General features: G+C 46.2%; 1 protein-coding gene across 1 annotated transcript; it reads left to right on the top strand.

Annotated features, from left to right (window-relative positions):
* Position 1: 1 nt before the first annotated feature.
* On the top strand, positions 2–23,309 carry LOC144368750 (Fc receptor-like protein 5). The gene is made up of 11 exons (XM_078027857.1): positions 2–53; positions 711–989; positions 4,165–4,443; positions 8,204–8,482; positions 10,875–11,153; positions 13,706–13,984; positions 16,865–18,368; positions 19,303–19,385; positions 19,583–19,651; positions 21,278–21,309; positions 21,387–23,309. Exons 1-7 carry the CDS (start codon positions 2–4, stop codon positions 17,173–17,175), a joined length of 1,758 nt encoding a protein of 585 aa, XP_077883983.1. The 3' UTR covers positions 17,176–18,368; positions 19,303–19,385; positions 19,583–19,651; positions 21,278–21,309; positions 21,387–23,309.
* Positions 23,310–25,091: the final 1,782 nt, after the last annotated feature.

The raw sequence follows: 25,091 nt of genomic DNA, 5'->3' as shown, positions 1-25,091 counted from the left end.
AATGGATTACCAACTGCACACAGGGGTCCTCTGTGCAGACCACAGGCAGTCGGGTGGGAGTGGACATTGGCATCCAATGCTCTGAGAAGCCTTCCAGGAGTTAGTCAGAGTCTAGCAGGAAAGAGCTCAGGACAGAAGGGGCTGCGGGCCGTGGGAGGTTTTGGAAACTCTCAGACATAGAGATTAAAGAAAACGTTCAGTGGTGAGGAATATGTCTGCGCCCTTCATATTCACCAATCCCTTTGCAGTTTAAGTAACGTTCAGTGCCTCTTAAGAATGAAAAAGCAGAACAATTAGGATGTTAGAGTCAGGACTGATCTAGGGCCACATCTCTGGACCAGGCCCTTGACTTACGGATCTTCAGGGACCCTCCCTGCACACATGTAAACAGAGATGGTCAGAGAATGGCCACGGGCAAAGCCCTGAGCCCTACCCTAATGAAGTGCCCCCAAGGACATCATCTCCTCTGCAAAAGGGGGACAGGTCACCTGTCAAGGGGGGCAGGAGGGAAGAGGCAGGGGTCTGAAGGAGAAGGAATAGATGGGAGCAGACCAGATGGAGGATGGGGAGGGATGGGGAGAGAAGCCTGGGAGGTTGCTGGACCACCCTGAGGGCCAGGAGAGACTAGAGTCTGGCCGTTTGCTCTGGCCACAGATGGCAATTACAGGGAAGAGGCAGAAGTGACGGTTGACTCATTTTCTCTCCCTCAGCCGCTGTGTCTCGGCCTGTCTTCACCCTCAGTCCTCCTAACAACCGAGTTCGTGAGGGAACCCGGGTGACACTTCACTGTGAAGTCCAGAGAGGTTCTCCCCCGATCCTGTTCAAGTTCTATCATGAGTCTGTCTCCCTGGGCAGCAGCTCAACCCCCTCTACAGGAAGAGCATCCTTGGGCATCTCTCTGACCACAAAGCATTCTGGGAACTACTACTGCACTGCTGATAATGGATATGGTCCCCAGCGCAGTGCGGCTGTGAGCCTGTCGGTCGTCAGTAAGTCGTGGTTTCCTCCATTCACCCCCACCCTCTCTCTAACCCCTCCACAAATGTGCTCCCACTTCCCAGTGTCCTGTGCTTTTTCCTTGGGAAAAGCCGATGTACTCTCCACTCCCCTCTCCAAACCAGCCATCCCCCCTGCTGCCTGGGCAGCCTGGGTGACATCACACCTTTAGATGTCACACAGCTTTCTCTCTCCTGGCCCCTCACCAGGAAGAACCCCCAATTCTCCCTTTCTCTCTACTTGTCCTGTGGATCCTCCGGGAGGAAAATCAGACAGTTGCTCTAAAATCAGTTTCCAGAGCCCAGAGGTATCGCTTGTTAGTTTACTATCAGACATTTGTTCAATCAGTGTATCAAGCAGCATAAGATATAGACGGGATCCCTGTTATCCAAAATGTCCCTCTTGTTGGAGCATTTTTAAGAGTTGATTAGGCAGTGGTATGGGGAGGCAGAGTCAAGGGAGGGGCTGGACACAGGTCAGGAGACAGCGTAACCTTGGTTTTTTTGGTCTAATGACCTGAAGGCTCTTGAAGGTAGTTCTCCTATAATTCAAATGGACTCTATTAAGACTTGAATGTCAGTTTTGGGCCATCCACATGACAAAATTCCAGGCCCCATTTTTAGGGAGACAGTGTGATTTTGGGACTGTACTGATAGCAGAGAGTCCACTTTTGGTGAAGTCTGGAATCAGCCTCGATTTGACCTCCTCTAATACAACAGACCCATTCTGGAAGAGAAGGCAGAACCCAGTCCCTCTCACAATAGATATGCAAGTTATGAAAGGAAGGACCAGGGAACCCTGCAGAGAGATCTCACATGGCAGAGATAAAGAGTCTGTGTCCCTAACATTCAGAGACCAGGAAACTGGAGACAGGGATACCATTATCAAAGGTGTTTAGAGACATTCGAAGTGCTCTGTGGTGGCCCATGTACCTCATATTGCCTGTGGGTGCGTTGCACTGACATCTAAGGATACATCAGGCTGCGCCACGTGGACCCATCTTGGGGTCTAATAGCAGATGCAGATGAGTCCTAGGACAAACGTCAACCTGAGGGACAGAAATACCTGGAGGTGGCAGAAGCAAACCTGCAAGGCCCACCAATCTGACTTGGGAGATGAGAGGCATTTTCTTAGGAGAACTAAGGCAACTTGAAAACCCCTTCTGTGTGAGTTGAGACCCTAAGATGAAAGAGAACATTTCAGGAAAAGACAGGGAGGGCGGGAGGAGAAGTGAGAGGCTGGGTTCCAGGCAAAGGCATGTGCTAAAGAACCAATACTCGGGGGGCCAGTAGGAGGTCAGACCCACTGGCCGCAGGATGGAGTGAAGACTGGGAGCGAGGATGAGGAAGGGAGGGCGGCTGGGCCTGCCTGGCCCTCCACACTAGGAAAGCCTGTGGGCTTTATGCAAAAGGGTAACCTGGGATGCAGGAGGAGTTTTAGTGCTGGGGAAAATCACCGCAGCTGTAGGATGAAGAATGGATGGTAGAACAGCCAGATTGGGGACCAACGGGGAGCAGATGTAAGAACCCAAGAAGAGAAGGTACTGTTGAGCAGAATCCCCAGGCCGGTCTCAGCTGAGGAGAAAGGACACCAAAAGGGTCCCAGCTGAGGGACGAGATGCTAGGAGAGGGTTCACACAGACACTAAACCAAGATCCTGCTTTAAGCAAAAGATAGTGGGCCAATTCAGAGGAGGCCAAGCTGGAAGTGATGGAAGACAAGAATCCAGCCTCAGGCTCTGCATTTAGCCACAGAGTCCTATTTGGTAGAACAGAGGCTATAACCGGAGTACCAGGGTTTGACTGTTGCCTCACCACTTATTACCTGTATGACAACCTTGTTGAGCCTCAGTTTCCTCATCTGTAAAATAGGAACAGCTACAGTGCTTACCTCAGGGAATGGTTTTGATGGTTAATGTCTTCACACATGTAAATATCTACATATTACACATGACAAGAGACACATATATGCCAGACCTATAGTTAAAAGAACTCTACTGTCATAATAGCAAGTATCTTTTGTTATTATGAATAGCATCATTATTGTTATATTCATAAACAGGAAACCTCAACTTTAGTAGATTTGGCATAAACACCAGTGGTAATAAGCAAGAAATGAGTTTGAGGTACAGCAGAGAGCCAGTAAATGTAGGTCATCTCTTCTAGAAGCCTGTCCACAGGAAAGAGGAGAGAGAAAACACTAAGCGCAAGCAAGGTTGCTATTATATTGTTTTGTTGCTTTTCTAACATGAAGAGGGTCCAACAAGATCAAACAACTCCAAATGAGGTTTGGAGAAAGCCAATGCAGGCAGAGAATTTATATCCAGGATAGAGACAGGTGTGCACAGGGTCAAGAAACAGGAGAACCCACCTTGGGCAGTCAGAATCAAAATGGAGTCACTTTCGTCAAGTCCTAGGCAAAACAAACTAAGCCAGGAAGTTATGAGGAGGGGGAACTCATGCATGCACGCCTGATAACAACAACTATTCATAAAATGACTCCAGAACCACAGCCTTGCATAAAGATCATCGTACCCTTGCACAAAAAAAATATTTTTGTATAAGCATTTGCCCAACAACTATTTTATATTGGACAGACACCACCCTTATTATTCATTTGTATAGTCAAGGGTTACTGTTTCAGAACCACCTTATGTAATTCTCCTCCTTTCACCCCTAAAAACTCCCCTTTGCCTCAGCCTCCTTGGATAGGTTCCTAGTTTTCATGCCTGTGTATCCCCTTGCTGTGCTCTGCTGGTCTCCCATACACTTCATCTCTAGAGAATCTCTCTCTGTTATTTGGATTGACCCAAGGAATAACTCTTCCAAGGTCACAGAGCAGAGGGGAGGAGCCAAGAGCTGATGGGGGTAAGGATGGGGGTCTGGTGGCAGCAAGATAAGCGACTTCTTCCCCAAGGGCTTCATCTCTGCAAAAGGGGGGCAGGTCACCTGTCAAGGGGGGCAGGAGGGAAGAGGCAGGGGTCTGAAGGAGAAGGAATAGACGGGAGCAGACCAGATGGAGGATGGGGAGAGATGGGAGGGAAGCCTGGGAGGTTGCTGGACCACCCTGAGGGCCAGGAGAGACTAGAGTCTGGCCGTTTGCTCTGGCCACAGATGGCAATTACAGGGAAGAGGCAGAAGTGACGGTTGACTCATTTTCTCTCCCTCAGCTGCTGTGTCTCGGCCTGTCCTCACCCTCAGCCCTGCTGAGAACTGGCTCCTGGAAGGAACCCGGGTGACACTTCACTGTGAAGTCCAGAGAGGTTCTCCCCCGATCCTGTACAAGTTCTATCATGAGTCTGTCTCCCTGGGCAGCAGCTCAACCCCCTCTACAGGAAGAGCATCCTTGGGCATCTCTCTGACCACAAAGCATTCTGGGAACTACTACTGCACTGCTGATAATGGATTCGGCCCCCAGCACAGTGCGGCTGTGAGGCTCTCCGTCTTGGGTAAGCCCTGAGTTCCTGCTAAGCCCATCCCCGGTCAGAGCCCTCTCTCTCAGGCCCCTTCACAAGTCTGCGGGAACCTTCCTGCTTCCTGTCACAGTCAGCCTAACACCCTTCTCCACTCTCAGCAAACCCAGGCCTCAGAGCTTATCCATCCCTGGCTCAACCTGACCCTATGATAGCTCAGAGACCCCCCAGCTTCTACCCAACACATTTCTTTTTGCAAATCATCACTTTCTGCCCTCCGTCTTCTGAGCCAATTTTTCTTCACTTGATGCACAGATGTTTCACCTGTTTCTCCCTAACACTCGTAGTTCAGCTGCAAGCACCGCCATGCGGGCAAATATTGGGCCACACCATAATTTCTCCAAAGAAGTCTCAAGCAGTTACAGCTCTCACAGTAGGTCTGCAGAGGACTGGATGTGAAAGGAAAGAATATGACGATTCCAAAACCAGAGCCCCCAGCCTTAATGCATCCACTAACCCATTATAATGTTTTATTATGTCCTCACACTTAGCAATATCTAAATCCTCTCTACTTCCTGTTCCTTGTCTGTCTCCCTCAATGTCAACGGGATATAAGCTCTAAGAGTATAGGACCTCATGGTATAGGTCTTCCCTACCGCCCTGAGCCTAACAGTGTGTGACACTGGGCATTTGGAACTTTTCTATTCTTGTGCAAGAATAGAATAGTGTTTATCAGAGGCTGGGAAGTGGTCGGGGGAGAAGATGGTTAATAAGGGTGCACTTGAAAAGGGGGGATATTTCTAATGTTCTATAGCACATTGGGAGGGTACCTATGATTGACAACAACTAACTGTCTACTTCAAAATAATTAGCAGAGAAGATTTTGACGTTCCCAACACAAAGAAATAATGAATGTTTGAGGTAATGGATTAACTAATAATCCTGACCGTATACATGTATCAAAATAGCACACTATGCCCCAAATATAGATATGATTACTATGTCAATTAAAATTTTAAAAATTATAAGGAGAAAAGAAGATGACATAGTACTTTTATGAAGAAGAATTGCTACAGAAAACAGGAAAAAAACTCTCAAATTCTTCTAGATAGTCTCAATACAATTAGAGAAAATATGGACTCAAAAAAAGTTCAAAAATAAATTAAAGAGGTCAAAGAAGAGATGATAAGACGATAAAATAATAAGAAGAGATAAGAAAACCATTCAGCAGAACTTGGGAGAAACAAAGAAAATTACAAAGATGTTTTAGAAATAAAATCCAATGTAAGGCAATAAGAATAGAAGAGATACCCCTAAAAAATGTTAATTGAATGAAGAATCATTATGAGAAAACAATACAGAATGCAAAACAGAAAAAGAGGCAAAAATATAATATGGAAAGCAGACAATAGATACCCCATGTTTGGATAATTAAATGCTTCTAGTGGAAAAACATTTTTAAAAATAAATAACAGATTTCAAAAACAGATTAGAAAACCACACTGAAGAGAAAAACAAAACTCAAAGATGTAATTTGAAAATTTCCTAAAATGAAGAAAACATTAGCATGTACATAAGACTATCTTCAATTAAGTTTTTGAACTTCAGAATTAAAGTGTGTGTGTGTGCACACGAGCGCGTGTGTGTGAAAGAAAGAGAGAGAAGAGAAGCAGAGGGGAAAGGAAGCGGGTGGAGTGAGAGAGAGGGTTTTTGGAAAAAATGAGCAGTCATCTCAGAAAGAAAAATATCCAGTTGGTCCTTGACTTTGCACAGTAGTGGATGCCAACGAGAGAAGTGTGGTGTCCAGACTTGGACCTCGAGGAGAGGCATGAGAACGGAGAATTTTATATCAAATTGAAAAGTCACTGTCAAAAAATGCAGAAACTCAGGGAATTTAGTGCCCTTTAGCCATTCTTGAAAAAAAAATTACTTCTTGAGAAAATCCAGCCCTTCAAGATATGACTCAACATAAAGGACATATAATGAGGGAAACGTGATATGAAAATACAGACTGAACCTAGTAGATCAGGGTTTCCCAACCCTGGCTGCACATGAGAATCACCTGGGAACTTGGCAAAAATCCTCTCATTAAGCTCCTCTCCAAAAATATTAAATCCAGAATTTCTCAAGTAAGACTTGAGAAACAATATTTTTTAACACATATTCAGGTGAGAATATTGTACCACAAGGTTGAAAAACCACATATTTCGATGCAGAAACAGTGGCCAACCAATTGTGAAAACTGTGGTTATGAATAGAAAACCAGGGTTGGGGCTGTAACTCGGTGGTAGAGCGCTCGCCTAGCACGTGTGAGGCACTGGGCAAAACTCAGCACCACATAAAAATAAATAAATAAGATAAAGGTATTGTGTTCATCTACAACTAAAAAATCCGTTAAAAGAAAGAAAACCATTACAAACACTGAAAATTTAAAAAATATATGTGTAATGAAGAAAAATCATCTGGTCAGAAGCAGGAGAGGAAGTAAAATAACAATTATTTTCTTGTGATCACTATTATTTCATAATGAGCAATAAAAAAGAATTTGACTTGACAATTTTTTTAAATTAATGTTGCTTCCAAACAAATAATCATCTAAGACGACGAACACACCAATTGCCCTGATCTGATCATTCCACATTGTATACAATATCAAAATGTCACACTGTACCCATAAATATGCACAATTACTGTATGTCAGTAATTAAAATGGAAAACGTTTTATAAAATTAATAACAAATTTCAAAGTTTCCACTTTATAAATCATTTCTGAGTATTTTTAGAAATTCATTAATGGGTTAGTAAAGTTACATGGAAAACCAACTGGCAGCCTGTAGAGTCACACAGGAGAGAATGAGTGAATTATTCAAGGGAAGTGACTAGAAAAAGAGAATAAATAATAAATATAAACCTAACTGAAAAAGGTATGAGGAAACAGATACTTATTTTCCCCTAGTGCAGGTGTTAATTGGTCCAACGTTTTAAAGAGTAATTTATCATTATTTAAACTGTTCATATACCTCCTCCAAGAAATTCTACTTCTAAGAATTTATCCTAATGCATGCACAAATATATAATGATATATCTACAGGATCATTTAATGCAGTACTACACAAATATTTTTAAATTATGACCTAAACATTCATTCAGAAAGAATTGCTTAAGTATATTATAGTAAATAAACACAATGGAATATTCCAAGGTTTGTAAAGTAGGTAATATCTGTACAAAATTTTACATACATAAGAGTTGCACTTTATTGTATATAAAGAAATATACTTTGAGGCTGGGGTTACAGCTCAGCGGTAGTGTACTTGCCTTGCACTTGTGAGGTACTAGGTTTGATTCTCAGCACCACATAAAAATAAATAAATAAAATAAGTAAAGATATTGTGTCCACCTTTAAAAAAATTCTTAAAAAAATATATACATATATATAAACTTTGTTCTTTTAAGTGAATGGTGCAGATCATTCATAAATACCACAGAAAGAGGCTCAGGGTAGGTTGCTAAGGCAGAAAGCAGGTTGCGGAAGAGTGTGTATTGTGATCCGCTGCCTGTGGTTTTCACTGTATTTATGTGTTGATGTAAGTATATTTGTACATAGAAACGGCTTAGAAAGTTATTAACACATATGCAACTGAGGAAATCTCTGAAAAATAAAAATAAGATAAATGATAGAATGTTTCTTATTTATTTTATATAATTCTGTAAATTTAACATTATTTTAATGGGGAACTGTTTGAAATTTTTTTAAGAAGACACTAACGTCAGCTAACATGTTTTCTCTCCTCAGTTCCATTGTCCCGTCCTGTCCTCACCCTCAAGAATCCCAGCGTCCAGCCTGTGGTGGGGGACGTGATGGAGCTTCATTGCAAGGCCCTGGGAGGCTCCCTCCCCATCACATACACGTTTTATCATGAGGATGTCACCCTGGGGAGCAGAAAGGCCCATTATAGAGGAGGAGCATCCCTCAGTCTCTCTGTGACTCCAGAACATTCTGGAAACTACTTCTGTGAAGCCAGAAATAGTGCTCAGACACAACGCAGTGACACAATGACACTCACTGTCAAAAGTAAGTTGGCCTTTCCCACTAACAGCAGCAGAAGGGACAGACCATTGCCCCACCAGCCCCAGTAGGCGAGACTGGAGCTCAGTTTCCACAGAAGCACCCCCTGGGGGCTGTCATGGCAGGCCTGCTGCCTCACTGCCACATGGAGAGCAGGTGTGCCTGGATTCCAGAGGTGGAGGAGCCTGCACCTTCCTTTCCGAGCTGTACCTTTTTTTCCCAGCTGTATTTTCCCTTCTCCACCTGTACTTCCCTTTCTCTAGCTGTACTTTCCTTACTCGAGCTGTTCTTTCCTTTTTCTAGTTGAAGAATTATTTCTGAAGTTGTACTATACTTGCTATAGGTGTTCTTCCCTTTCTCGAGCTGTACTTTCCTTTCTCTCACTGTACTTTCCTTTCTCTAGCTGTACTTTCCTTTCTCTATTGGTACTTTACTTTCTCCAGCTATACTTTTCTTAATCTAGCTGTACTTTCTCTTATAGCAGTGCTCTGCAGCCATTGTTATGAAAATCCACAAATTTCTCCCTAGCTTCTCCTGCACCTCTGCCAGAGCAACCTGGGTCCCATCCGAGACCCCTACTCTTGCTTTTTTACATGCCCCTTTCCATTGAGCAATATCACCAAGTCCCACTCTCATGAGCTGAGCATCTGGTCACATCTCACTGATCCACCTCCACCCATTGCTTCACCATCGCTAAATCTGAGAAAAGACTCAGCTACCGGGCTGTATCACAAAGATCACTAAAGACATCCATGTACTTAGATCCCTTAAACATTTCCATTCCACCATCATTTTATGACTCTAAGAATCACATGTCTATGTCCATGATCAACACCATGGCCTATCCTTTTCCCACATCCATCGTCCACCCCACATAAACACAGGTGTCCAACCCTAAAAGACCATTTGAAGCACTTACTACTCACCATGCCCTCCTGTCCTTCCAGCAACTCCTTCTGTCACTACTGTCCTCAGACCTCAACAGAACTCCCAGTTCAATCACTCTCCTTCTCCCTCCCTCATCCATCTGCCAAGAACACCTCTGACTCCTACCATCAAATTGAGTGTTTGTCTATCTCTCCACCCAGTCAGTAACTACGCCCCCTTTCCCCCAGGTATGGAGCAGGGGACTCTTCTCCCGGTGTCAGTGAACATTTCCATTTGATCTCTACATTCCATCCTCTCATGCATCCTCAGAACCTTCAGGAAACCAACTATCCCTTTCTCACTCATGACTCTCAGCATCCCTCCTCATAGGCTCCTTCCGTGGGCATTTGACTTGCTCCATTTCTCTCACAGCTAGAAACACCATTGCTTGATCCTGCTCCATCCACTGCTCATCACACTTGCTCCACCCAAATCCACAAGGCAGAAACTGAGGGGTGTTCCTTGAATCCTCTCTATCTCTATTGCCACCACCCTAGTCAGAGCCTTCGTCATTCAGTGACTTTTAACTACCCCTCAGTTTCACTTCTGCCCCCACTACAGTCCTTTGTGCCAAACAAGGTCAGAATTCTGATACCATTGCTTAGTGAAGAAGGATCAAAATCCTCAGCATGGCGTGGGAAGCCCTGCCTGGCTCTCCAGCCTTCCCTCAGTGCTACCCCACCTATGCCCACCTTCTTGCCAGCCCAGGACCTTTGCACATACTGTCTACCAGCCTCATGTCCTCTTTCCTCCCTCTTCCCATGGTTAAATTCTAATGCCATGAGAAGCTTCCCCTGACTCATCTGTGCTAGATCCAGTCCCAGTATTCAACCTTTCTTAGCACCTGATCTTTGGTGTCAATTATCAATGCTTTGACTCTAAATTTCTGTTTTGTTCAGTTTCTGCCTACCATTTCCCCTGCATTGGAAGCTCTGAGAGCAGGGTCTGTGTCTTTCTTACCATTGAATATCCATTAGATACAGCCATTGTGGAACTTATGGATATCCTGTATTCAGTAAGTTGTGATTGATTAATTAAATATAAAAATGAGCAAATACACTGAAATGCTCATCCTTTTGTGAGTCCTGTTTCTAATGTAGCTCATACTCAAATCCATCCCTGGTTATATATGCAACAGCTCTCTCCTCTCCTTCACTTTCTGTTGAGCTGGTTTCTCCTCCCCCCTTCATCCTTTGACTTATCAGATGCACAGGTTTCAATTTCATCCCTTCAGACTCCTCAAATATGCTTGGGTTTGTACATCTCAGTGCTCCAAACCACAGGTAAGAACTGCACACATGTCAGTGTTTCCTGAGGTCTGAAGAAGGTTCTCAGAATGTGTAAAGGATGAGCTCTCATTTGTGTCTCCAGGTCATTAAAAAACAAGAAAATCACTGTCCTGTTTGAAATGTCTTTAGTGTGGAAGAATATATTCAATCAGAAAGGCTAATGGCTGTTTTTCCTCCCCCAGTTCCAGTGTCCCGTCCTGTCCTCACACGCAGGGCTCCCATGTCACAGCCTGTGGTGGGGGACGTGATGGAGCTTCACTGCGAGGCCCTGGGAGGCTCCCTCCCCATCACATACACATTTTATCATGAGGATGTCACCCTGGGGAGCAGAGAGGCCCATTATAGAGGAGGAGCATCCCTCAGTCTCTCTGTGACTCCAGAACATTCTGGAAACTACTTCTGTGAAGCCACCAACAGTGCTCAGACACAACGCAGTGACACAATGACACTCACTGTCAAAAGTAAGTTGGCTTTTCCCACTAACAGCAGCAGAAGGGACAGACCATTGCCCCACCAGCCCCTGTAGGCGAGACTGGAGCTCAGTTTCCACAGAAGCACCCCCTGGGGGCTGTCATGGCAGGCCTGCTGCCTCACAGCCACATGGAGAGCAGGTGTGCCTGGATTCCACAGGTGGAGGAGATCGCCTTCCTTTCTCACTGTACCTTCCTTTGTCTAATTGTTCTTTCCTTTCTCCTACTGTTCTTTCCTTTCTCTAGCTCTACTATCCTTTCTCCAGCTGTACTTTACTTTCTCTAGCTGTACTTCCATTCTCTAGCTGTACTTTCCTTTCTCTCACTGTACTTTCCTTTCTCTAGCTGTACTTTCCTTTCTCCAGCTGGACCTTCCTTTCTCTAGCTGTACTTTCCTTTCTCTCACTGTACTTTCCTTTCTCTAGCTGTACTTTCCTTTCTCCAGCTGTATCTTTCTTTCTCTAGCTGTACTTTCCTTTCTCCAGCTGTACTTTCCTTTCTCCAGCTGTACTTTCCTGTCTCTAGCTGTACTTTCCTTTCTCTAGCTGTACTTTCCTTTCTCCAGCTGTACCTTCCTTTCTCTAGCTGTACTTTTCTTACTAGCAATGCTCTGCAGCCATTGTTATGAAACCTCACATATTTCTCCCTAGCTTCTCAAGTTTTCTGCCAGAAAAACTTCGGCTCCTATCCAAGACCCCTGCTAGAAAATTTCCCAACTTTCTCACTCTTGCTTTTTTACATGCCCTTTTCCATTCAGCAATATCACCAAGTCCCACTGTCATGAGCTGAGCATCTGGTCACATCTCACTAATCCACCTCCACCCATTGCTTCACCATCGCCAAATTTGAGAAAAGACTCAGCTACCAGGTTGTATCACAAAGATCACCAAAGACCTCCATGTATTTTGATCCCTTGGCCCTCATTCCATGACTCTAATGACCACATGTCTATGTCTATGTCCGTGACCAACACCATGGCCTATCCTTTTCCCACGTCCATCATCCACCCTACATAAACACAGGCATCCAACCCTAAAAGACCATTTCAAGCACTAACTACTCACCATGACCTCCTGCCCTTCCAGCAACTCCTTCTGTCACTTCTGTCCTCAGACCTCAACAGAACTCCCAGTTCAATCACTCTCCTTCTCCCTCCCTCATCCATCTGACAAGAAAACCTCTGACTCCTACCATCAAATTGAGTGTTTGTCTATCTCTCCACCCAGTCAGTAACTATGCCCCCTTTCCCCCAGGTGTGGAGCAGGGGACTCTTCTCCTGGTGTCAGTGAACATTTTCATTTGATCTCTACATTCCATCCTCTCATGCATCCTCAGAACCTTCAGGAAACCAACTATCCCTTTCTCACTTACGACTCTCAGCATCCCTCCTCATAGGCTCCTTCCGTGGGTATTTGACTTGCTCCATTTCTCTCACAGCTAGAAACACCATTGCTTGATCCTGCTCCATCCACTGCTCACCACACTTGCTCCACCCAAATCCACAAGGCAGAAACTGAGGGGTGTTTCTTGAATCCTCTCTATCTCTATTGCCACCACCCTAGTCAGAGCCTTCGTCATTCAGTGACTTTTAACTACCCCTCAGTTTCACTTCTGCCCCCACTACAGTCCTTTGTGCCTAACAAGGTCAGAATTCTCATACCATTGCTTAGTGAAGAAGGATCAAAATCCTCAGCATGTTGTGGGAAGCCCTGCCTGGCTCTCCAGCCTTCCCTCAGTGCTACCCCACCTATGCCCACCTTCTTCCCAACCCAGGACCTTTGCACATACTGTCTACCTGCTTCATCTTTCCTCTTTCCTCTTTCCTCCCTCTTCCCATGGTTAATTTCTAATGCCATGAGAAGCTTCCCCTGACTCATCTGTGCTAGATCCAGTCCCAGTATTCAACCTTTCTTAGCACCTGATCTTTGGTGTCAATTATCAATGCTTTGACTCTAAATTTCTGTTTTGTTCAGTTTCTGCCTACCATTTCCCCTGCATTGAAAGCTCTGAGAGCAGGGTCTATGTCTTTCTCACCACTGAATATCCATTACATACAACCATTGTGGAACTTCTGGATACCTTGTATTCAGTAATTTGTGAATAATTAAATATAAAAATAAGCAAATACACTGCAATGCCCATCCTCTTGTGAGTCCTGTTTCTAGTGTAGCCCAGACTCAATTCCATGCCTGGTTATAAATGCAACAGCTCTCTCCTCTCCTTCACTTTCTGTTGAGCTGGTTTCTCCTTCCCCCCTTCATCCTTATCAGATGCACAGGTTTCAATTTCATCTGTTTTCAGATTCCTCACATATGCTTGGGTTTTTACATCTCAGTTCTCCAAACCACATGTGTGTGAGAACTGCACACATGTCAGTGTTTCCTGAGGTCTGAAGAAGGTCCTGAGAATGTGTAAAGGATGAGCTCTCATTTGTGTCTCAAGGTCATTAAAAAACAAGAAAATCACTGTCCTGTTTGAAATGTCTGTAGTGTGGAAGAATATATTCAATCAGAAAGAGCTGATGGCTGTTTTTCCTCCCCCAGTTCCAGTGTCCCGCCCTGTCCTCACCCTCAGGGCTCCCAGGGCCCAGGCTGTGGTGGGGGACGTGGTGGAGCTTCACTGCGAGGCCCTGAGCGGCTCTCCTCCGATCCTGTACAAGTTTTACCATGAGGACGTCACCCTGGGCAGCACAGTGGCCCCCTCTGGCGGAGGAGCCTCCTTCAACCTCTCCCTGATGGAGAAACATTCTGGAAACTACTCGTGTGAGGCTGAGAATGACCTGAGGATGCAGCACAGTGAACTGGTGACTGTCATTGTCACAGGTGAGCCAGCTGTGCCCACCAGCATCACAAGCCAGACCTGCGGGTGCCTTCCCTTCCAACCAAGGTGCAGCGCTCCCCGGGCTCCTGTCTGGTTGCCTTCGCAGCCTCTCCCCGCCTGCAGAGCCCCTTTGACATCTGAGCTCCCTCCTGAGGTGGTTTCGGGAAGCCCAAGGATTCTGAGGATGGGTTTCTCTGCTCCCCCAAATATCAGACCCTTCCTTGCCTGGGTTCTTCTCTCCTTGACTTCCAAGAAGCTTCTACTCCTGAGTTCACTTCATTCCCAGGAATAGAAGTTTTATCCATATTCCATATTAAAATCCTATGCTAACATCCGCACAGCCTCCCAGCCTTTGGGTCCTTAAAGGATGGGCACAGGTGACAGGGGCAGAGGAGGGGACAGCAGGGTGACATGGGATAAAAATCGCCCCCATCAATTAAATTTGTCTTTTCTAAGCTGTCCTCTCGCCCCTTGCCATTAAGTGTAATAACCAAAGGAAAAGTGCTTCTTTTGAGCTTTTAATCTGTTTGGCGATGACCTTTAAACCTTGTTTAGGGAGACTCAGGGTAAAGAAAAAGTCTCTTAGGGCTGTTACGATGAATGTTGCAGACTTGGCTTTAAAGATCAACTTCCTATATGACCTTCACCAAGCACCTTTCTAATACTGACCTCAGTGTCCTCATCCGTAAAGTGGGAAATCCGGCTAGATGGAAATCGTGTCATAATTTCCCTGTCCTAGATGGAAATTGTGCCATAATTTCCCATAATTTCCTGGACAGGGAATATAGAACATACAGACACAAAGTTTCCTAGAAGGATTCGTGCAAAAGGAGAAGAGGGTTGTCCCTACCTCCGGGATTCGTCCCAGGAACGGGAGACTATGCTATGGTGTACGATTACCCCTGAGTCAGGTAAAGCCAAACCTAGGTCTACACTCTTGGTCTTTCTTGGCTGAATCCCTAAGTATCTTGAGGAGTAGAGACAAAGTTAAAGAAACAGGATAATTTGGGACTGCTAGCTCAGGATCCAGTCTCTACTCGAGGTAGCCAGTGCAGTGATCTCCAAGTCCCCGGGAGGTGAGCTGATTTGAGGTGTGGTTTCTCCCATTCAGCCAGATCATTTGCTCCTGCTCTATGACCTCCTGTCCCAGTAGCACCTGCCTCAGACAGTTTTCCTCTGAACTGGGACTGTTGATCATCCTTCTCCCCTTGTTCCTATGATTCCCCGGCACAAACACCTGTTATTCTGCTGCTATTATCAACCTAGCTAAAGAGTTTCCTGAACATCCTGGATATACTGTGTGTGAGTTCCAGAGCTAGGACCCAAGTCACGGAGAACAGCAACCACCCAGAAGAGCAGATTGGGAGGCAGTTTCTCCTCTCTATGACGTGTGTCCTAGTTTCAAGATCCATATCATGAAATGTTATCTGAATGTTAAAAATCTAGTATTACCAAAGGACCAACGTTGTAAAGGTCTACTTCTTTCTTTCTTTCTTTCTTTAATTTATTTGTTCTTTCTAGATATACATGGCAATAGAGTGTATTTTGGCATATTAGACATACATAGAATTAGCATAACTTAGTCACATAGGTCTGGTTCATCCTACTGTCTTTTCCATTCCCATCTCGCCTCCCTTCCCTTCATTCCCCTTTGTCTGTCCAAGGAACTTCTCATCTTCCCCTTCCTTGTTGTGACTTAGCATCCATATATCAGAGAAAACATTCTTTTTTGGGGGGGAGGGGGGACCAGCTTATTTCACTTAGCATAATATTCTTCAGTTCCATCTATTTACCATATGCCATAATTTCATTCTTCTATATGACTGAGTAATATTCCATTGTGTATATATACCACTTGTTTTTTTAAACCATTCATCTGTTATAGGGAACCTAGGTTGGTCCCATAGCCTGGCTATTGTGAATTGAGCTTCTGTAAACATTGATGTGGCAGCATCACTAGAGTATGCTGACTTTCAGTCCTTTGGATATAAACCCAAGAGTGGGATAACTGGGTCAAATAGTGGTTCCATCCCATGTTTCCTAAGGAATCTTCATACTTTTTCCAGAGTGGTGGTACCAATTTGCAGTTCCAACAGCAATGTATAAGTGAACACAAAGGTCTCTTTCCAACTTCTCTTCTCCTAGATATAACTACCTGTTAACTGTTTCATGAGTATTTTCCATAAATATTCTATGAACATTGAGGCACAGAATTTGTTTACCCAAGTAGGATCATATTACACATATAGTTACCCAACTTCCATTTTTCACTTAAAAGTACACCCATGCATCTTAGCTATCTTTCATTATTGCATTACTTGGTCTACTGGGTCATTTCTGATATTTAGCTATTGTAGAAATTCGTATACAAACAATTTTGACCTACATTATGTCAGTATCCCTAAAGGAGATGGTCCTAGAAGTAGTTTTGCTGGGCCAAGCTTTCAAAGTGTTTTAAATTTGGTAGATATTTTCAAATTGTCAAAGAAGTGTCTTAAATTTGCTTTCTCACCTAGTCAATAACAAGGTGCCTGTTTACCTTGTAGGCATTATCCATCCATTTGGGCTGTGCTAATTGGGTGAGAAGGAAAAGGAATTATATTCAGGTTGTTTTAACTTGCATACATGTAATGTATTCATAATGAAGATAAAAGTCTTTTTATATTTACTGACTATTTGAAGTTTTCATCACTTTCTACATTTTCTATGGAATATTACTGTACATGAAAAGGTATTTATGCATCAAAGTCATTAACTATGGTTTGTTTTAATCCATTTTCAGAGTCTGAGCTCTGACTTTTTGCATTTGTTTATAACACTTTTCTTTTTCTTACAAATATGTTAGAAGTAGAAACTGCCATGGACATTTTGTTTTGTCTCAGTTCCAGTGTCCCGCCCTGTGCTCACCCTCAGGGCTCCCAGGGCCCAGGCTGAGGTGGGGGACATGGTGGAGCTTCACTGCGAGGCCCTGAGGGGCTCTCCCCCGATCCTGTACCAGTTTTACCTGGAGGACGTCACCCTGGGAAACAGCTCGGCACCCTCTGTGGGAGGGGCATCCTTCAACCTCTCCCTGACTGCAGAACATTCTGGAAACTACTCCTGCGAGGCCGACAATGGCCAGGGTGCCCAGCGCAGTGAGGTGGTGGCACTTTTCATCCCAGGTAAGTTTCTTACTCCCAGGGCACAGGTGTGAGCCAAAAATTTCCTCCAGGGACCCTCTGGTCATTCTCATGGGCTTTACCAAGAGAGTGCTTCCCACTTGTGGTGGGGGCAGGGACAAAGAGCATCATGGAATTCATGGTTTACCTGCTGGCTCTTCTCTCACTGGCCACTGTCCATCCTGACCCTCAGCCCTGTCTCAATCATGGCAACGCCCTGCCTCACAAAGCCAGGAGCCATGTCCTGTGCCACACCAACACCCGCTTGGCCTCAGGGATTCTGGGCCTCTAGGCTCGTCCTGTCTCCCAGGCCAGGCACCAGCTTCAGGGCTCAGAGCAGCTGAAGGCCACAAGCCTCTGTCTTGGGCTCACGCATGGGGTCTCCTCGTCAGGGCTAACGGAGAGCCAAAGTGGTCCTGTGGCCCCAGGAGTCACTGGGGGGCTGCTGGGGACGGTGGTCCTGGCTGCTGGCGCTCTGCTCTTCTACCATTGGCTTTCGAGGAAAGCAGGTAAGAAGCTCCTGGCTCACCTCCGCCTGAGCCCATCCCTCCTCTGCCTTCCTTCAACCTCATGCCGACTGTGTGACCGTACCCCAGGCTTTCAAAACCTCCTCTCCTTCCACCCCACAATCCCTCTTCACCTTTCCCACTGGGTCCCCCAAAGCCCTCTTTACCAAATCTGAAACTGCTGAAAGAGCCGTGTTAGTGGAGCAAGCCTGGGTGACATGCAGCTTATCCAACCCCCCAAATTGCAACATTCCTCCCTGGGTATCTACAAAGACCCCTAAGCGATGGGAAGAGGAGGACATCAACTCTGAGAAACAGAAGTGAAAAACAGAAGCCAAATAGGAGTTGGTAACTTGTTGATTTTTTTTAAATGCACAGTATGTTTGTAGATGATAAAGTCTATTTTCCTGCCTTGCTGCTATTAAACTGCCTGCCATTTTTAAAGATCACTCTTTGAAAACTCCAAGTTAAAGGCCTACAGTTTGTGGACTCCTATTTCACATTATAACCATACTCCTTTGGAGGCCAGGGTCAGTTGTTTAGTAGTTTGGGCCCCAAATATCACCTCCCTTGGGAAGGATTCCGACTTTATTGGCAGCAATGCCTGGTGATTTCTATGTAAGTCTCCTGCGGCTGGGCCCCCTAAGAAGGTCCTCTTTTCCTAAATCAAATACCTCTGTGCTTTCTTTCACAGGGGGACGGACGGCCTCTGACCCCTCCAGGTAAGACCTGGGCTGTGTTTCCATGTAGTTAATGAAATTCCCATGGGGTATACAATGGAATTGAACCCGATTATCACCAAGAGCCCAGTTTCTGCTGTATGATGCTGAGATGGGTGGTACCCGCTTCACGTCGCCACTTCTGTTGGGATACCTCAAGGCAATTCCCAGGACCTTCCCATCCACCACTTCAACTGTAGAGGCCTTCTTCTCACATCAAGTATCCACTACTTTTTATTTCTCAGCTCACATCCTTATACAACCACCCCTAGCTCTTGGCTTGTTTGTCTGAGTGCCCACTGTGACCCCTGAGTCCATCCATGTCTTGAGATGACTTAGCTTAATTAACCTGGAAAGCTCTGGACTTGGCCAACATAACCAAGACCTGTTGTGATGACAGCCAAGAAGACAGAGCCGCATAACTTGGTCACCCAGTGAAGTCACTCTGCCAGCTGAAGAAGGGCCACTGTCTTGGATCCTTAAGGCTGACTTCAGTAGCCACACCGTGGCTCAACACTATCCCCGGGCAACCCCTGGTAGCAGTGGGAGTAGTATCTAAACCATCCAGAGTTCCTAAGACCTTTTCTGATTCTGATCTCTGTGAAAATAGAGGTTCTGGAGCCTGGTTTGAATTTTGGTTTTTCCCTTTTCTGGTCACATGGTCATGGTCAGTCACTTCACCTTGTAAAACCTCCATTATTTTTTTACCTGTAGAATGGAGATAAAATAGAACTAACTTTCTATTGTTCCAAGTACAGTGCCTGTTACATACCTGGTGGCCGTAAAGTCTAACACATAGTATGAATTCCTCATGATTCGTAGTCATGAATATGATTCCAGGTTTGTCTGCCCGTCTGGGGTAAAAACTCACTGAGAGGGATCACCATAGCCACTGTGTCAGGCCCCTGGGAAACACCAGTGTTCCTGTGTCTCACAGGCGCTCTTCAGACTCCAACCCCCAGGACCCCACCTACCACAATGTGCCAGGATGGATAGAGCTGCAGCCGGTGTACTTGAACGGTGAGGACCAGGGACAAGCCGTTGGGCTGGGCCACAGGGTCGGTGTGGGAAAGAGCTGGGACCGGAGGTGAGGGGCGACAGCCCACAGACCCAGAAGGTTTCGTCCTTTTGGACAATAAACAGGCTGGGGAGGAGGACAGGGCTCAGCTAAGAGGCAAGCTCCTTCCTGTCCTCTGACACATCAACTTCTCTCTAAGTAAATTCTAGAGGAGAAGACGTGGTTTACTCCCAAGTGTCCTGCCTCCAGAAGGAAAGCAGAAATTCAGGTAAGAGCAGAGGGAGCACCGGTTCTGGCCAGCCTTCAACGTCGACAGCCTACTGCTCCATCTCCTCCTCCCCAGAAGGACTGGGCCAGCCAGACACAGAGCCAGCTGCCCCCAGCCTAGTTCACTGGGGCTTCTCAACTTGTGCCTACACTGTTTGGGGTTAGCCCAAGCCCATCACATGGTACTACTTTCTCTGTCCTCAACTGATGGCCTCAGTACAGTCTAACTCAGCATAGAACCATCACCTTGGGATGTCACTGAACCCCTCTGTAAAGCTGTTTGTTTATAAAATGGAGCAGGACTATTATTCTCTGCTGTCGTATTTTGGGCTCCTATACAGAATAATATAGACTGGTTGGCTTACAAAATAATCATTTATTGTTCACAGTCCCCAACATGGTCAGGGTCCCCTCTTCCTCTTCCTGGTTTGCAAACAAGAGCTTTCTTGCTACATCCTCTCATGATAGAGAGATCATCTTTCTTGTGCCTCATTTTCTAAGGACGCCAATCCCATCATGGTAGATCTAAGATACATCTAAGATATATATGTGTGTGTGTGTATATATACAAATGATCTAACATATATATAAGATATAGATTGATGATTGATAGATTGGTCGGTAGACAGATCAAACCCTTAGAACAGGGCTATATAGGGGTGTAAATAAAAATTGTGTATGTATAGAAAGAGATCTTAGAGAGAGATACATATATATGATCTAAGATATATATTTATATCTAAGATCTCAGCTATATATTTCCTTAGGACTAGGATACAAATAAATATCTATAAATATATATTTATCATATGTATAAATATCTTAGATATCCCTTAGAACTGTACCTGTAGCATATATAGATATAGAAGGATATAACTGTAGTATACTTGCATATGATGGTTTGTTTTCTTTTTTTTCAATATTTATTTTTTTTAGTTGTAGTTGGATACAGTATCTTTAATTCCTTTTTATGTGGTGCTGAGGATCGACCCCAGTGCCTCACTCATGCTAGGAGAGCACTCTACCGCTGAGCCACAACCCCAGCCCTGAGTTTATTTCTTTAGAGCACTCAGAACTGTACCTGGCACACAGAAACTGCTCAGCACATGATAGATGATAGGAATTATCCATCTAAAACCAGGTGCACAGTATGTGCCTGTATCATATAGATGCATACATCTCTGCAATAAGCCCAGAGGCAGATGACATGCCGATTCCCATCATAGAGATGTGACAAGTGAGGCAGGAGAGGTTGAGTGACTAGCCCCAGACCACCGGGTGGCAAGGCAGACCCAGGGCTCCGTCCCAGGGAAACAGGACTCGGAATCTTCTCTCTAAAGCCTGCTTCAGACAATGCTCCATAATATGTGACATGACTCTAGGGTCAAGGGACTACCAAGGTCAAAGGTGAAGCCCTTCTTTTGAGAGCTTCTGGAAGCTCAGAGTGGGGAGCAAAGTGTGAGGTGGTGCTGAGGAGGGGGCTGGTCAGCGCTCCAAGGCTGAGGACAGAATGAGCAGTTGCTGGGCAGGAGAGGTCCTAGGGCGGAAAGGACTGGCCTTATAGCTCGGGGCACAGGGACAGCTCTGAGTGGGCCTCCACAGCTGAGCGCTCCCCTTCTTTCCACAGCGGCCTCTGCACACAGCCTCAGCCATCAGACGGTGAGTCTCCTGACCTGTGTTGCCTCGCCCGGGGGCCCAACAGCTCTGGGCCCCGCCTAAGTGTTCCTTCCTCCTAGGACTCCTCTGTCATCTACGCCAAGGTGAAGAAGGCACGCACCCCAGCCTCCGGGCCCCACCAGCTGGCCTCCCCAGCTCCTCACAGATGAGTCCACGCATCTCCCAAAGTGTTCTCCATGGGGAAGAAGGAGCATTGAAATGGGAAGATTGAAGCCACCCTAGGCCACATCCAGCAGCTTTTGTGTCAAATGCTCTGTCTGCACCAAGCCCAGAGCCCTGCTGGACTCCCACTTATTTCCTAGGTTACAGCGTTGCCCTCGTGGCTCCTTTTTTAATCTAGTGATAAGTTGCTCCCAACTCGGGGCCCATTGCATCTCCAGGCTTCCTTAGTGAGTGTCAGCTCGGGGGGAGGGGGATCCTGACAGTCCTCAATTCCAGCAGGGAGGTCCTGCCCGCGTGGGTACACTTCTCAATTGCTATCAGCCTCCTGGGACGACTGCAGGAGCCTGCCAGATGGGAAGCACACGCCCCTAGGATGATGGACGCCATATGGATGTCCTTCTAGTGGACTGCACTTTATGCTTTTCAACCTGTCTGAATCTCCAAGGTCACCTGACTTGAGACTAACTCCTCTCCTGCGCCTGTGCCAATATCTATTCATCCAAGTGAGTGGACTTTGCACTCCGGTTCCCAGGTCTTCCCCAACCTTCCAGGATGCCCAAGGACACTGCTAGAATGCATATTGGAATATATGCAAATTACCATTTGACTGAATAAGTGAAGAAGAAACTATGGGTAATCAAACTGGCATCTGATCCAGCTTCAGCATGCTCCCGAGAAAATTCAGGAGGTACTTCTGTTTCCTCTGAGCAAGAAATAAAAGAGAAGCAGCTGGGGTGAGGAATTTGGCTTATCAAGAAAGAGAATTTCTCAGACTTTAATGTGCCTCTGGAATACCTGAGGATCTTATGAAATTGCAGATCCTGGCTCCGTGAGGCTGGGTGGAGCCTGGGATTCTCTGTAACAAACTTCCAGTTGACACTGATGCCACAGGACCAGGAACCCTACTGAGAGCTGAGGTGCAGGAGGCCTGGCTGCCCTCCATGTAACTTGTACACAGTTCACACTGTTCCTGAAGCTGTCCTTCAGCCAGAGCACCGCCAGCTGCTGTGGCATACAGAAATTCCCTGCAGCATATTGGGTTTTATCAGCCACCCTGGGTGGGGGAAGGTGGCTGCCGCCATCTGTGTTTCCCCACACTTTCCCGTGAAGGGTGAATGAACACCCTATGTATCAACATGCCCTCCAGACCCTGCCCCTAGTTGAGAGGTGCTCTTCTCCATTTCCTAGCTCAGCCCTTCTGCAATTTCTTTTCCTGAAAGGCCTTTCCCATCATCTCCATCTACTGTAATTCTGCCCTTTCCCTAAGCCCCACCAGTATCCACCCACCATCTCTCCTTTGGGCACCTATGGCACTTTGACAGATTTGTAATTACCATTGTCAATGTGGGGAGAGAACTGAAAGTTGGTTAGGACAACCCTAATTTTGCAGCAAGAAATTGAGATCTGGGAGGAAACCAGATGATGATGACCACATAGCCAGGTAGTAGCAAAGCCCAAACTAAAGTAACCCAGGGCTCCCAACCCCCAAGACCACATTCTTTCCTTCACATCTCTCTTCTGTTGCAGAAACATGGGGCTGGGGGCATTTCTGGTTCTCCAACAACTTCGAGAGGCCATAAAAGCAAAGCCCAACTCCAGTTGATGTACACACAGAGCCCAGCATGGTGCCTGGCATACAGCTGGCTTTCAATAAATCATTGTCAAATTGAATGTTGGGTAAGTCTCCCAATGAATCTGCATCATCTCCACCAATTTATCCATATCTTTACTGATTAACTCTTATTCCAGGGGAATGCAATTCATGTCCTCAGACCTCAGAATGTTTGGGGATACCAATAAAATAATTTCTATGAGACCAACCTGTCAGTCTGGAGTGGACTTTTTAACTGTTTTTAACAAAACCAGCATTGCCTGCAGGTTGCCTGAAACTCAAGAAAAAAAAATAAATCAGATGAACCACAAATTTTTTTACTCTCTCCTTACTCCTTCCCTCCCCCTCCCTTCCTTTTTCTCCTTTCATCTCCTTCTTTTTAGCTGAAGACACACCTCTGTCCCAGTCACCCCAGCCAGGAGACACACAGCTGTCTCTGGCTCTCTACACTGAATTGGTCACCCAGTCCAATCCATTCTGCTGTCTGTCTTAGGTATCTCATAAATCGTGTTCCCTCGGCCCCTGCCCTGGTACTGGCTCTTGTCAACCATGAGGACTATTGCAGTCACCTGAGACTGGTGTCCCTACCTCCAGACTCTTCCACCCCCATTCATTCCCAGTAGGATCAGCAGGATGAACTGTCCAGCCTGTTGATCCCTCTGCTGGGATTCCCTTGTTTTCCAGAGAGCTCACTCTTTCCTGTGGGCACAAGGCTCTTTGCAGTTTAATTCCAACCCAAACTTCCAGCTTCATCTCCAATCCTTCCCCACCACCACAGGAACAGGCACCCCATGCTCCTGACACACACACACACACACACACACACACACACACACACACACACACCTGATTTCATGTGGCCATACCTTTCCACATCTGTTCCAGTAACTGTTCCCTCTTTGACTTATCTGTGGAAGTCACTTGTCCTGCAAAACCTAATTCCCCTCTCAGGGAAGCTTCACTTTTTCCCTCTGGGTCTCTATAACTTTTGCATCTATGTTTCTTATCATCCTTACAAGAGAGAGAGACAGACAGACGGATGGGCACAGGCACAGAGACAGAGAGACAGACAGAGAGAGACCCTCCCCAATTCTCACATCACCGCAGCCCACAGTACAGGACTTGGTCAGTCAGATGCTCAGCTCTTAGTGGACAAATGTATAGAATGGGACTTTGCTGTTTTCTCAGAATAACTCCCGTGGCCCCAAGGCTGAGGTCCGCAGTTGACAGTTACCCACCATGTTCTGAAGAGGAGCTTCTAGACACGCCCACGGGACCAACAGAGGGCACACCCGCCCTCGGCACTTCCAGATCCTCAGGCCTCCTCATCAGTGATGTGTGGGGTTCATTAAGGAGATAGTGACCCAGTGAGGGTGCTGGGCACCTGCCCTCCTGACCCAGCCAGGGAAGACAAGACTCCTGGATAACTGCTCAGAGAAATGAAGAGGGTCCTTCAGCACTCAGCTCAGGAGTCCACAGGCCCCTCCTGTGCCCCCGAGCCCTGCCCACTGAGCTTTCAGGAGATCTGGACACGAGTGCCCTGGAGTTTGGGTGTCTGAGGGAGAAGCATTTCTCACACTCCTGATGTCCCCACCCTGCCGTGGGGAGGGAGCCCATTGCACCACACCCCTGGTCCCTCTCTGCCTTACTCCCCCGATAAGGAACAGCTACTTAGCTCCCTGAAGAGGATGGAAAGAGAGTGTGGGCATGTGTGGACCGGCCAGTCTGTCTCCCCCTGTGTCATGGCCAAGGGCATCTCACGGGAGTTTGTGTTGTCCTCTGTCTTAAGTTCCAAAGGACCCACTTCTGGCTGCAGATGTAGCTCAGTGGTAGAGTGCTTGCCTAGCATAAGTGAGGCCCTGGGTCAGATCCCTGGACACCGTCCCCCCCCAAAAATGTTGAAAGAACCCACCTCCACAGATAGGTGCCTGCAAGGCTTCAAACCTTAAGAAACAGGGGAGACTTCAGAGGAGCAAATGCACAGGAAGGA

This window comes from Ictidomys tridecemlineatus, chromosome 11, assembly GCF_052094955.1.
Source record: "Ictidomys tridecemlineatus isolate mIctTri1 chromosome 11, mIctTri1.hap1, whole genome shotgun sequence".
Classification (NCBI taxonomy): Eukaryota; Metazoa; Chordata; class Mammalia; order Rodentia; family Sciuridae; genus Ictidomys; species Ictidomys tridecemlineatus.
This window is presented reverse-complemented; position numbering and strand designations above follow the sequence as displayed.